At 37.1% G+C, this 13,750-nt stretch overlaps 1 protein-coding gene across 3 annotated transcripts; it reads left to right on the top strand.

The window, feature by feature from the left end:
- Positions 1–412: 412 nt before the first annotated feature.
- LOC135210017 (tetratricopeptide repeat protein 9C-like) lies at positions 413–9,687 on the top strand. 3 transcript variants are annotated; one of them, XM_064242785.1, is made up of 5 exons: positions 413–548; positions 6,430–6,582; positions 7,353–7,492; positions 7,746–7,931; positions 9,016–9,687. In XM_064242785.1, the coding sequence occupies exons 2-5, from the start codon at positions 6,446–6,448 to the stop codon at positions 9,120–9,122; spliced, it is 570 nt and encodes a 189-aa protein (XP_064098855.1). In that variant the 5' UTR covers positions 413–548; positions 6,430–6,445; the 3' UTR covers positions 9,123–9,687. The 3 variants fall into 3 exon arrangements, with proteins under 3 accessions (XP_064098855.1, XP_064098856.1, XP_064098857.1); XM_064242786.1 differs by having other exon boundaries at positions 511–581; XM_064242787.1 differs by lacking the exon at positions 413–548 and adding an exon at positions 813–977.
- The last annotated feature ends 4,063 nt before the right edge of the window (positions 9,688–13,750 follow it).

Below are 13,750 nucleotides of genomic sequence, written 5' to 3' on the forward strand. Positions count from 1 at the left end.
TTGAATAACTGAATATCACAAACACAAAGGCCCTTTGTTTTCGCTCGTCGTTGGCAGAGACGATGAGCGATGATAATGATGAAAGTAGGTCATTCTAGAAGTTCGGGTTTTCTTTGAAACAGTATCTTATGATTTCTAGTTTGTATATTCCAATAATAAAAGATTTTTGGACTGGCATTACAATGGATTTATAAACGAACAAATATCTGTGAAATACAACCTCGCAATGATGTAATTTTTAAGGTTGGAAAACGATCGTATTGTTGTTATTGTATAGTAAACAAATGCGGACATGTTCACAACATTTTGTATTGCTTCTCTTCCAAAATAGGTTTTAAGTAGTGAAGGCAAGTATAAACACAGTTATATATTTAACGAAGATAAAGATTCTATTAGACAGATATATTTAAGTAAACCATTCAAACATTAATGATAATAGTTGAGGTATTTGGTGGAAACGTGGAAACACTACAAGAACAAATGTCAATAATGACAACACGAAGTTCAGTCAGTCGCTCAACGAAGTTGCCAACGCACGAAGCATAAGGGTAATATTTTCGCCAGTTTGTCAAATTTTAAATGTAATTTCTTTCGTTATTCTTTATCATTTGTGAAAGTGTGTCTTTCTCATTGTTACGCATGTTCATTTAACAGATGTTACTGGTACTTAGTTAATGATAATAAGGAAAGTGATATGTATTTGTTGTCTTCGTAACAAAGGTTCCTCCTGAAGGAGCCCCTAAGAAGTTCGGGTCTTATATTGGACCTTTGTGCGTTGAAAAGGCGCTTGAACTTTTCCCTTTGGTAGGAGATTAACAATAGCCTGACGCAGTCTGTAAGGCTATAGAGGGACTGAAACAATATGCCTAACTGTGTTTGAGTGTCCTTTGTTACGTTAGGAGGGTTGGTAAAGGTGCTACGGTTACCCTAGTATAGAATACCCTTAGGAAGGACGTGACCCCACTTTCGGGATTCGGGTAGGCTATCCTAAAGTTAAAGTATATATATCTTATTGTAAACACAACTGTGCTGATTAACCAACAGCTTTCCTAGGGCTGGCCCGAATGATTGGATTTTTATTTACGTAGTTAGGCTAGGTAGGAACCAATTGGTTAGCTAGGTATTTAGAAACGGGACCTACAGCTTATTGTCGGATCCGACCCACATTAGGGTAACATAGCGAATGGCTGACTTCTACCAGAGCACGACCACCTTCAAGGAAATCGGCAATTGTGGCCTTAATTTGTGACTTGGGAGAAAAAGCTTACTTCGAGAGGAAAGCAGAGGTCTCGAGGTGTTGCTTCAGCGGACGCTGGCTCTTAACTAAAGTCTATCCTGGGTTACAGGATGGGTTAAAGTACTTTTTCAAGAAGGTGGTCACACTACAGTAGAGGCCGGCCATTTGCTATTTTACCCTATACCAAGAAATTAATTTTTATCCAAGGCCTGGGTTACTGGTAAAGGACTCCACACGCCCCCTATCCTTGGTGAGGTTTGGCAAGGTGGTTAGATTTAAGTGTTTGGTTAAGTAATAATAAGGTAAAACTTCCCTTCCCCCCCCAGGCCAGGTCAGGACACATTACCCTAAGTGAGGTTAGGTAGGAAAGATCTGGTTAGGTCAGGACCTAGCATTAAAGGAAAGGTTATGTATGTTAAGTATGAGGAACTTGCCCTTGTTGATGACTTGCCTGAATCAGGCCGTGGAACTAAATTAAATTTTACCAGTGGTAGGGCTTAATAGCTAGGTTAGGCTATTTCCGTCCTGCCTTTCTTGATACTCGATAACTTTGGTGACCATGTTTCTTATACAACATGCAAATGGCATGAACCAAAAGTTAGGCTACTTTTTTTTCTGACGTATCCTAGACTGGTGCACCATTGTCGGGGAACCATGGTTTTCAGTTTGGGGGAATGAAGAATAAGAGAACTGTAACAGCAGGAGCAGTAAATATAAGTATTAATCTCAAAATGAGCAGCCAGAAAAATGCAATGCTCAAATGGTTAATCAGTAACCTAGCAATCCCAGAAGCTGTGACAAGCGTAATTACAGAGATAGCCTACAGTACATCCTATTATTTCATCAAATTAGTTGATTTATAACTTTGAGACAACTTCATAAAACCATATACTATCAGTACAGTGAGACCACTGTTTGAAATACTGGGTTTTTGTATTGGGGACTACAAACCTAAGCTAACCTAATGTTATCTAGATTAGACATGAGTAGGGAAGTACCCCCTCCTAGAAGCTTTGGAATTTAGCACAACTTGATCTATTGTGCTATCAGTCAGTGTAAATAAAGGAATGCTTCTCTGTTGACCATATGCCCCCTGCTTTCCCTCCTAACCTGACCCAGGGTGCCATAACTTATAAACAATATTTGTTGTCCTCTCTGTGCCCCCCTTAACTTTCCTTGATCCAAGTCTATTGCTTCCAACTGTAGTCTGTCAGTATGGTTGTTAGACCTTAGGTGTATTTATTGGTTTTACCAGCCACTTCCAGTGTAAATTAATGTCATGTTTGGAAAGTTATGCCAAAAAATATCAGTAAAACCCTATTTCAGTTTTAGAATAACTGTCCTAAGTACTAATTACCATCCTCCCATCTTGAGTAATCAACAAATTGTCATGTTCAATATGCTTGTACTATTGTGTTAAAAGCACAATTTTCTTCCCATGTCAAAGATATAAGAAATTACTTCAAAGACTATCAGGAAAAACAATAGCCCATATCACTTGTTTCAAATTACATGCCTCCTAAGGAGGCATGTTATAGGATACAGTATGGTAGTATTTACTTTCAGAAAAATAGAACACAGTAGCAAAATCCATGGCAATTTTGCAGCTAATCCCCATCCACTGCACGCCAGTGATTGGCTAGCTCTCGGAAGGAGAATGACATCACACTAACAGTCCATATGATTACCAGTAGGGATTTGACTCTGTTCGGTAATGTTGAGTTCTGTAAATGAATGACAACACCACAGATTTGAGTTCCCGGAGTTGTGAAGTCAGCGACTGATATCTCTGATAAAAAAATGTGGATTTATACATACACAAATCACTATGAGGATCTTGGATCATTGTGTGTGTACTTTTTTTTCTCTCTCTCTCTCTCTCCCTCCCTTTGACCATTCACAGCTTAAATACACAAGCATCTTGCTTTTTTTTTTTTAATTGGTGTTGGCCTAGATAAGCAATCCTGCATGTCAAATGTTAGTATCATTGTGAGATTAGGCCCACAAATCAAACATATTTTGAAGCAATGACAGGGCATAGGCCTACACATCAGTTTCTTATATTGTGAGGCAATGATGGGGGCATAGGCCCACACATCAAATTCTTATATTTTGAGACAAGACAGGGTATAGGCCTACACATCAATGTCTTATTGCAAATATTCTTCTACCCATATCTATTGGAAATAGAGAAGCTTTTAATTAAATAGTGTAAATGTACATGTATAAACATGTGCATATGCACATACGTGTGCTGATGCCCATAGTAAATGTTACCCCACTTATACCACAGAGAATGAAAGTAAAATTTGTGTGCATGTAGACGATGGCACACGGACCAATCATAGGGCTGTCTCAGCCTTACGCACAACTATCGAACTTCTGTGAATGAATTATATTAAAAATATATTTACAAAAAGGATAACAAATTATTAAAGTGATGAGTAAATATAAGGCTGCTGTAGCATTTCTACGAGAATGAAGGCTATGGTAGCAAGGCATCATAAGATAAATAACAAAATAAAAAAATAGATTAAAGCTTAAAAACTTATGTATGAGATGACCTAAAACAGTCTATGATTTATTTGATTTTGATGGTATTCTTTTAGATTATGCCTGCGGGACAAAAGGACGCATAAAGTTTTTCACAAAGATCTTGATTACTTTTAATTAAAACAAATGACTAAATTTCAATTAACAGTATGTAGTTGGCAGATAGTACTTTATGCTTGTATTTTATGAATAACCCTATTTATTCTGCAATGTTAGGTTATCGTATGAAAAAGGTTTTGAAGACCTTACAAGAACCATAACAGCAGCAGCAAATACAACAAGAGCTACATTAAAACGGCTGAATGTAAATAAGATAGGCTTATAATCCAAACATCATAAGCTGTGTAAGCCGACAAAAAGATATACATAATGCATTATAGGTCTATGTCATTGTTTATTGTCAAAAAGAGATAATGACCTTAAGAAAATCCTCTGCAAATTATGTCCTGTATGACTTGTATAGTCTTATCACACTGAAACTTTCAAGTTAAACATAGGCATATTCAGGTTTTGTAAAGTGCAGTCACTGCTTGTCATCTCACCAAATGTGTGAATAATCACGATGAAATTGATGTTATGACTGTTAAAATGTTGTGAAATTTCTTAAATTCACTATACCAGTCTTCAAAGCTCTGAGACAGTCTTTGTGTTTGAATTTAGAATACTAGTGAGCACGGTTCACAGTATTAGACTATTATTATCATTGTCCTGTAGTTCAAGTGCACTGATTCGAACTCGGACGTTGTGTGTCACCTCCGTGGGCAGGTAACCTCGTTTACGAAAAACAACATTGCAGCATTGTGGAACACTCCTGACTTCATTCATATTTTCCTATTTTTTTCCACTGTTTTTAGGGAGTAGTGTATTATGATTTTATTTCATGGGATAATTTATCATTTTCCTTTCATAATACTAGTTGGGTAAAACAACCATTGCTAAATTAATTAATTAGGAAAAGAACCACGGATTAACCAACTAGAACTATAGTTTGTCCTAATATTGCAGCATATGAAGCAGCAATATTACTATAACGCATATAATCCACCAATAGCCATTATCAACAATAAATCTGCAAAGAAATAACATTGATTTCTAGGTAGGAACAAAATTTCCACCAATCATCACCCATTTCTTAGAAAATTGATAGGTCAGTTGATGGTAAACAAATAAATTCCAGAGCGGGTTTGTCTCAGGCTTCATGACATCATATACGAGCAAGTACAATTGGAGAGTAACTATAGAGTAATATAGTAAGTACTACCCTATTCCCTTGCACACTTTTCCCCTTTATTGATGGCTGATTTGTAATACATATTACGTATTAGACTCTTCTTGGCAAGCTGTTTCTATTATAGTTTTATTATAGTACATCTGAACCTAACTTAGGTGAGGGCACCAGGTTCCATCTGATGCTAATCTGTCATAAAATAATCTGTAACTGTGTTAATATTAATTAACTTGACAAAATGTTGATGGGAGCCACACTTAAAGGTTTTGACTGGGAAAGCTTTGGAATAAAGTATTGAATTTTAAAAATGGATCATTGAGGCAACTGAATTATGGAATATTCACTTTTGTGGGAATCGTTTAGATGCTTATAAGTTATGTAAAATTGCAGGGTTTGTATTGAAAAAACAATCCCTCGTTTTTGGCAATCCAGTTTTACGGTGCTTGTTTAGATGACAATAACTGGATTTTTGGTGCCGATGTGCACCAGTAACCAGGGATCAGCACTATTATCGCTGATTTTCGGTTATCACGCCGTCGGGAACGGAATCCCCATGTTAACAGCGACTACCTGTACTGTATTCAAAGTGCAATTTACAGGGGAACCTTTATTCTAAAATTTAATCTGTTCCAGAAGGCTACGTATTCGAAAATTTAATAAATTTGTCCCAAATTAAAATAATGTAAATTTGATTAATCTGTTCCAGAAACACAAAAATTGTACATCACAGTATAAAGCATTTTAACCCAGAGTCTACAATTTAAGTATTGCTTAATTTAAACCTGTATAATAATACATACAATTATACACAAAAACAGTTAACACAGTACAGTAAACAGATGAGGGAATTAGAAATTTAACATAATTTTACCTGTGCTAAGGCAAAAAGTTAAGTCTTTTGTTATGTTACAATGTTTCCTTGTGCTGCCAACAAGAAAGGAGATTCTCCACTGTCCTATGCTTACTAATTTAAGACATGAAACCAAGAAACAAATATGACACATAAAACCAGGATAAAAGCTTCTCTGAAACTGCTTTTATTTAAGGAATGAAAGAGTCTAAAATAATATTTGTTACATTTAATTGCATGCAATCAGGGGTTCTTGGATAATATTTAGGAGACTACACTCTTAAACTAGCCTTTTAATATTATTTCAGAGCTAGAATGTCTGTACAGTAATGTACTACCAAGTTTTTATCAAATATGTTCCTATAAGTCATCACATACCTTCACACATTTTTCATTTTGAGGAAAACTATGTTAAAAGGGTTTTAAGGAGAATTTTTTGTAAGCTATGTGTATAGTGTTTAGCATCAGTTCATTAGTGTACATAAACTAATGAAGTGTATCAGTTGGAAAAACACAGGCATTGATATTTTAACTTTTCTATTTATCTTCCATTCTTTATAGCTTTTTAGGTTACATCATGGATCCTCATGAGAATCTGCATGCAACGAAGGAATCCATGATGAACAAGCTTGCAAAAGCAAAGGAGTACAAGGATAAAGGGAATTCACATTTCAAGCAACAGCAAGTGTCAAAAGCAATTCAGAGTTACCACAGGTAAGACAGATTTCTTGAAAAATCTTGAGTTTGGGGAGATTTTTAAATTGAGAACCAGTAGGTAGACACAAAAACAATGATACCTAGCCAATAGGAACTGTTGGAACCATAGTATCTCCATCCAGCAACTTTTTTGCAAGTCAAGAGTGTCTGGGAATTATCTTCAGTTTCCTTTTTCCGCACATAATTTACCCCATTCATATCACTACTTAACATATGCAGTACATGTATTATATGTATTTATTACTGTCTCAACTTTTGTTAAAGTTCCTAAAGATATCATACCTTCATTACAAAATTAAATGAATGGTATATTTTGGTTCCATGATTAGTTTACATTTCAGAAGCAAGTAATTAATACTAGAATTGATTACTGTATTTGGGTGGCAGATTCCTGTCTTGCTCATTTATTTTTGTTTACAATTATATATTTTCAATAAGTTTGTCACATATTTTACAATGTTATTGGTATTGAGTCATTGATTGAAAATGCATCAGTCAGAGGGGGTTGTTCCACTGAACAATAAAAACCACTATGCGTCTTATGTTGGTTTTTAATTCTTTCTTGCTATTCATATCAAAGCAGACAATATTTTATGAGTCTTTAAAATTTTAATTTATTAATCCTATTAATATTGAGTTAATAGGTTTTCTTCCCTCCGTTGACCTAATTGTTGTGTGATAGGTATTGCAATTTTATGTAAAGGATTTCATATGAAATAGAGTTGTGTGGGTGCAGTGTGCTGTATATTATCAGTTTTGTTTTCCAGTGGCCTCATGTACATCAAAGGAATAGAGCAGGATACAAACCCCAACAGACTTTTTGGACAGAGTCAAGTGCCTGTTGTATCAGATGAAGTTAAAGAAGAAATTTCTGGACTTACAGCAGACCTTTACAATAATCTCGCAGGTAAAAATGAAATGAATACATGTAACAAGTAAAAATGAAATTAATATATGTAGAGAGCTCAGAGCTGTAAATAGAGGGCAAATTTACCTATCTGTAAGTGAGAGTAATTTGCATTATTTATGGGTTTGGTTGTGTAACTCTTTCAAGTCATAGTACAGTGTAGTCATTTGAACAGCTTGTATACTTGGGGCATGAGCCTTGACTATATGTAAGGTCTGTTCAGTTTGTTGATGTATGTTTTTCTCCTTTCCAGCTTGTTTACTCAAACAACAACCAGTGCGTTATGAGAGGGTTGTGGAATGTTGTAAGGAGGTAACAAAACTAAAACCAGATAATGTGAAGGGATGGTATCGCCTAGGGTTAGCCCATTTCCATTTGAGAGATTTTGATTCTGCACAGGAAGCCTTAAAAGAAGCCAACAAAATATCAGATGGTCAAGGTAAGAACAACTACTCTTGCAATATAAAACACATCGTATAACAATTTGCACAAATGTTGCCATTTGCTAAAAGGCTTTGCCTCTATTTTAGTTCATTTGTACAGAATGGTTTTGCTGTTTCATCATCCTGAGAATACAGTGCTGTTGCATTGAGTAAATGTCAATAGAATTATTGTACAAAGAGAGAGAGAGAGAGAGAGAGAGAGAGAGAGAGAGAGAGAGAGAGAGAGAGAGAGAGCGCCACAGCCACAGCAAGGTGAAGTGTTTCATAACTTTTAAAATAATGACACAAAGAAGTTTATGGTCTTTTTTTTATAGTGTGTGGTATTTTTTTTATATTGTATACCTTAGTTAGTAGAATTGCTGCAATCGGCTAAAGTAAGTTTAGAGATTATCTTAACATGATGCTAGAGTGTATATAGTATGCGCATGGAGAGAGAGAGAGAGAGAGAGAGAGAGGAGAGAGAGAGAGAGAGAGAGAGAGAGAGAGAGAGAGAGAGGCGCCACAGTAATTACATAGCGTTTCATAATGGGATTATCATGTATTTATTGGCATGCACACTTAGACAGAAAAATGCATGTATGAAACACTGTTACTGTTTTAAGATGAATACTTGACTGCATTAAGCAAATGCCAATAAAAAATACTGTACTAGAGAGAGAGAGAAGAGGCGAGAGAGAGTGAGGCGGAGGGAGGGAGGGAGGGAGAGGGGGTTGCTTCACTACATGTGTAGTGCTTCCTAAAGTGATGCTCTTGTACATATAGAAATGCACACATACACAGACTAATATTATATACAGCACAAAATCTTACCTTAAAAATGACAAAATATAAATAATAGAACTTTTAACATTAGGAAAAGTAATCCCACACACTATACTTTACTTGCAAAACATAGAATACAGTATAAAATAATTTTAATTTTTTTTGCTCGACAAAACATCTAGTAGAAAAACAAATTTGATAAATTGTTTGATACTCTTATTCCTTTGTACTGAAGAAATATTTTGTTTTAGAACAGTCATTTATGTGGTATAAGATTATGTGTATTGTAAGTTGAACTAACCAAGTTGTCAATTTCAGATATGGCTATTAAGCGACTTCTAGCATCAGTTGATCAAGAACTGAAGAAAGAAAACAAAAAATTTAGTGATATGTTCAGAAATAGCCTGTTGGTCAAGCAGACTTGATAACTGCATGGTTGAGAAACTCTTTTAAGGGATTTGAAAGCTAATGTAGATAAATTGTTATTTTTTTTCTATCTTGCATACTTTTGATATTTTCCATACTAAGTAACTCTTCCTTGTGATATTTAACTTTGGCTTTTTTGTGTAAGAACAGAATTCTCTTGAAATATCGTAAACAAGGTGAATGTGCTATCTTAATCAGACACTTTTGAAATAAGAATACAGTTAGACCATTCACTATGCATTGTATGGAATAGAAAATGTGGCTTTATTCATTTTAATTAAGTGCAGCTGTTTTATGTTTTGAAAAAGCTATCGGTGAATTATCAGAAGTTTGAATTGGAAGAGACAGATTATGCTGCTAATTGGAACAAAGAAAGTATTTCATAGAGCAAATTTTACCCTGTGAAGACTTAACTTTTAGGGTGCCTTGAAAAGTTATACAGATACTTGCTCTTAAGCAGTGGCAAAGCTTACTTTTATTGGTGTGAATGAGAGTATACCCAGCATTGTGCTTCAAATGTGCTACAGTAAAGTTGAAAGTGACAGTAAAATTATGATTCAGTAATAGAGTATTTTACCTACTTTACCCTAATACAGTATTTTCTTTGGGTATTTATTCTGGTGAAAGAGGTGGCCAGATAATGTGCTTCATGCCTAATATTGAGAGGAATTTTTGAAAAGTTAGCTGCACATCACAAGGTATGTATTTTTTTCTGTAATCTCCAAGTGTTGTGAGGGTTTCCTAATTAAACATGTACCTTGAAGGCAAAGTGGTCAGTAATTTATAAATACTACAAACATTACACTGCTACAAGTCATCTGAAATAGTCAGGGTATTTTTCAAGTAACATCTTACTTTCTTTGCTTTACTACCCAGAAGAGTTTTGTTAGTGGAGAATAAACTACAGTTATCAGTTCGCATTGTATGTACATTGTAGGTATATCTACAAAATGTTAGATAAGATTTGTTGCCCAATAACTAACACCTCAGTTGAGTGTGTCATACTCCTAGCCTCTCAAGTTATTTTGATTTTGAAACTAGTAATAATTTTGGCATCGTGAGTAATGGGACCCCTTTAATGGAAGTCTCTCCTTATTCATAATGTCAAGGTTTGTCTTTAGTTGTTATTGCATACTGAAGCAATTTCTGTGAAATAACTAATCAGAAGGACTGGTTAAAGAACACGCCCAATAAAATAAGAACTGTGATTAGGGAACATGATAGCCATTAAAAATTTGTTTCCTTTCATTGTACATACCTCTTATTTTGCTTATAATGTTAGAAAATAATTGTAATTTTGCTAGCCATTGATATATAAGAGAATGTGTTTAAAGTTTATTACAATGGCTTTAAGGAAAACTTGCATTCTTGTAAAGTGATTAAATAGGGAATAGGCACATGAATTTCAATTTTTCTCATACAAATACAAACCGTGACCCTTTATGCAGTGATTTTCAGCACAAGCTGGAATCTATTGTTGAAACCATGTGACAAGGTAGCTTACTGGTGGTAGGTGAATGAGTGGTGGGGGGAACTCGCGGTCATTTGCCATCACTAAACATGTTTTCCTTTGGCTCTTGTTGAGTAAGGACATTAGCTGCGCACATGTTGACTACCAAGAAGAAACTTTTTCCCTTTTCATGATGTTTGGTGATTTTCCAAGAGAAATAGTTGTGTCTAAGAAGGATGAACATCAGAGGTGTAAAGGACGTAAGGGAGTTTGGGGAGTACTTCATGTCCTCTCTCTGTAGATCCCTACATATTCAGTTATTTCTGTAGGAGTAGGACTTCTCTGTGAGGAGTATGTGAGCTAAGCCCTTTGCAATGGAAAAGGTTTGGGAACAAGAGAAGGAAGGCTTAGTGGTATTATCAAGGTTACAGTAAGCTTCAGGTTCCAGGGAAGCTTGAGTAGAATAGTAAATCCATTTATGATGATACATAAGTGTACTGAATTTATAAACCTCACAGGTAAGCAAATTACAGGTATGTGATATACTAAGTTTCTGTACGGTGGTAGTGTATGTGAACAAAGCAGGGGGTTGGTGTCTCGCCAGCTCCACTCGTTGACAGGCGAGGTGCACCAGTGGGCGACTGACAACTTAGTGGAGTTCATGGCCAGGTACACTCCGGGCAGGAGGAATGTGGTGGCTGACAAGCTAAGTCATCGAAGTCAAGTTCTAGGTACAGAGTGGTCTTTGCATCAGGACATAGCTAACAGGGTATTTCTCCTATGGGGAAGATCCATGTTAGACCCCTTTACCACGCACTTCAACAGGAAGCAAGAGGTTGTCTGCTTGGTCATCCCAGATCCTTTTGCTGTGGCAGAGGATGCCCTTCAGCACCCTTGGGACAACTTAGAGGTGTACGCCTTCCCACATTCTGCCTGATCCATCAAGTCCTTCCGAGAGAAATTCCCCCTAGGCACAACCTTCTTTGTCAGCCTTATGTGGAGAGGTACCACCAGTCGGTTGGGTCCCTGTTGCTGCGCAGGTGGAGACTTGTCAAGTATCTCTTATAAGCAAGAGGTTATTCTCGCAGAGCAGCAGGTCAAATGTCTGGCTACCTCAGGTCTTCATCAGCTGTATACCAGGGCAAGTGGGCCATCTACTGTGATTGGTGTCATCGACAGGGTTTCTCTCCCCTTGGAACTTCTGTTCAGTGGATAGCAGATTTTCTGATCCTCTCAGGAATGAGAAAGCCCTTTCTGTCTATCAAAGGCTACAGGGCTGCCTTGGGATTGGTTCTATGCCAGAAAGGCATGGACTTCACTTCATCCCTAGAAATCTCTACATTTTTCAGGAGCTTCAAGCAATCCTGTTCACCTAGAGAACTCAAACCTCTTACATGGGATCTTACTTTGATTCTGAGTAGTCTTACTCTGGCTCCATTCCAACCACTACGTCGATCGTCAAGACTTTTCATGTTTGGCCTTGGCTTTCCTGGAGAGAGTTAGAGAGCTTCATGGTCTACTTAGATGCTAAGCAGACCAAGGATTGGTGTCTGTGGCCTTCAAGTTTGTCCTGGAATTCGGGGCTAAGACTCAAAATCTCTCCATTCATGACGATAGATTTGCCTAGTTTTCAATTCCTTCCCTGAATGAGTTTGTTTACAACAATCCTCGTGAGTTACTGCTTTGTCCCATCAGAGCACTGCATTGCTATATGAAGAGGACTTGTGACTTAGGTGTAGGTGTCATAGACTTCTTTTAGCATGGGCAGAGCCAAGAAAGAAGTGTCCAAGAATACGATTTCATTCTGGCTTTGTGAGGTGATTAAGCAGGCCTACTCCTCGCCTTCAAGTGAACTAGTTTGTTCATAAGATTTTGAATGCTGGTTCCTGGCTTTTACAGGCCTTTTACCTGAAGGACATTGCCCATAGGTCCTTGGACACTTTTTCCTTGTCATGTGATGGCTGCCTAACAAATTGTGTACAGTAGCTCATCCCCTGGCAGGGCAGTTTGTATCATACCCAAGATGATTGTATAGAAGGGAGAATGAGTGATGTGGTTGGTCTCCTTTCTCTTTTTCTGTTTATTCCTATGGGTGGTTTGAAGAATAAACACATCATATGCTGGAACTGGTCTGATACAGGTGAGTGCAGTGGCCATACTGTGTTGCATTTATTTTGTTTATAGTATTCCATAGAGTATGACAAATTTTTTAATCAGTTTGTAGTTTTCATAGCTGACAAGCCTGAGGTCTTAACAATAAGATATTTCCAAGTGCCAGCTGGTAACCGGTAACTGGTTAAAAACAATTGAAGATTGTAAGCAAGAAATCTGTGAGATCTGGCAACTCATGAACATACAAAGTGATAGCTGGTCAGAGACCGTGCACTACCTCGTGACTTATTCAGTCTTTTCTTAACTGTCTTGGAGAGTAAGATGCTATCACTTTGCTCTCCTTCCAAGCTGGTTGATTTGTGCCCATTTTTTCTTTTCTTTATTAGCGTGCTTGTGTGTATTTCTGGATTATGGATTCTATCGGCACATGCGTCAAGTAGACAAATGTACCCGGGCATTCATGGATTTCCCTGCTCAAGGTTTTTAGCTGGTGTTGTCACAGACCCACATACGACATGCAGTAGGTGCCGCGCTAATTATTGTATGATAACTAATCCTTGTCAGGAATGTTGTGCCTGGCCTAAGTTGCAGTGGAGAGAGTTTTATAAGGAGAGGGAACATTGTAGAGTTTTGATTTTTCCTTCTTGGGAGGGTTTTTCTTCTCCTCAGATGTACTCCCCTCTCCAGCAAGGGGAGGGAGGAGTGGTGACAAACCCCTTGTGGCCTACTTGGTTTGTTGCTTGAACAGATGGAGTTCTTATCTTCCATGAATGGAATGAATCTGGACACCGTGTTTAATCCCAGTGGGCTGAGTTTTTAGTTATCAATGTATCTTTTCTCTCATAGGCTTGGACCCTCTTCTTTGGAACTAACTTCTGGGAAGGGTGGTCAGGTGTGCTGAACCCCTAGTCAATTCAGGATTCTCATACCTTCCTCCAAGTCTTGAGTCTATCCAATTGTCAAGACCGAAGGTTTGTTCTGCATATGAACACATGACAAATTTTTTATCAGTTTGTATTTTTCATAGATAACAAACCTGAGATCTTGATGTTAATTGCCCACCTC

The sequence above is a fragment of the Macrobrachium nipponense genome, chromosome 39 (assembly GCF_015104395.2).
Source record: "Macrobrachium nipponense isolate FS-2020 chromosome 39, ASM1510439v2, whole genome shotgun sequence".
Lineage (NCBI taxonomy): Eukaryota > Metazoa > Arthropoda > Malacostraca > Decapoda > Palaemonidae > Macrobrachium > Macrobrachium nipponense.

Excerpts from the sequence above, each read along its gene's own strand:
- LOC135210017 (XM_064242785.1), top strand. The coding sequence starts at position 6,446 with ATGGATCCTCATGAGAATCTGCATGCAACGAAGGAATCCATGATGAAC. Across the intron at positions 7,493-7,745 it reads CCTTTACAATAATCTCGCAG|CTTGTTTACTCAAACAACAA; the intron begins GTAAAAATGAAA and ends TCTCCTTTCCAG. Across the intron at positions 7,932-9,015 it reads CAAAATATCAGATGGTCAAG|ATATGGCTATTAAGCGACTT; the intron begins GTAAGAACAACT and ends TGTCAATTTCAG.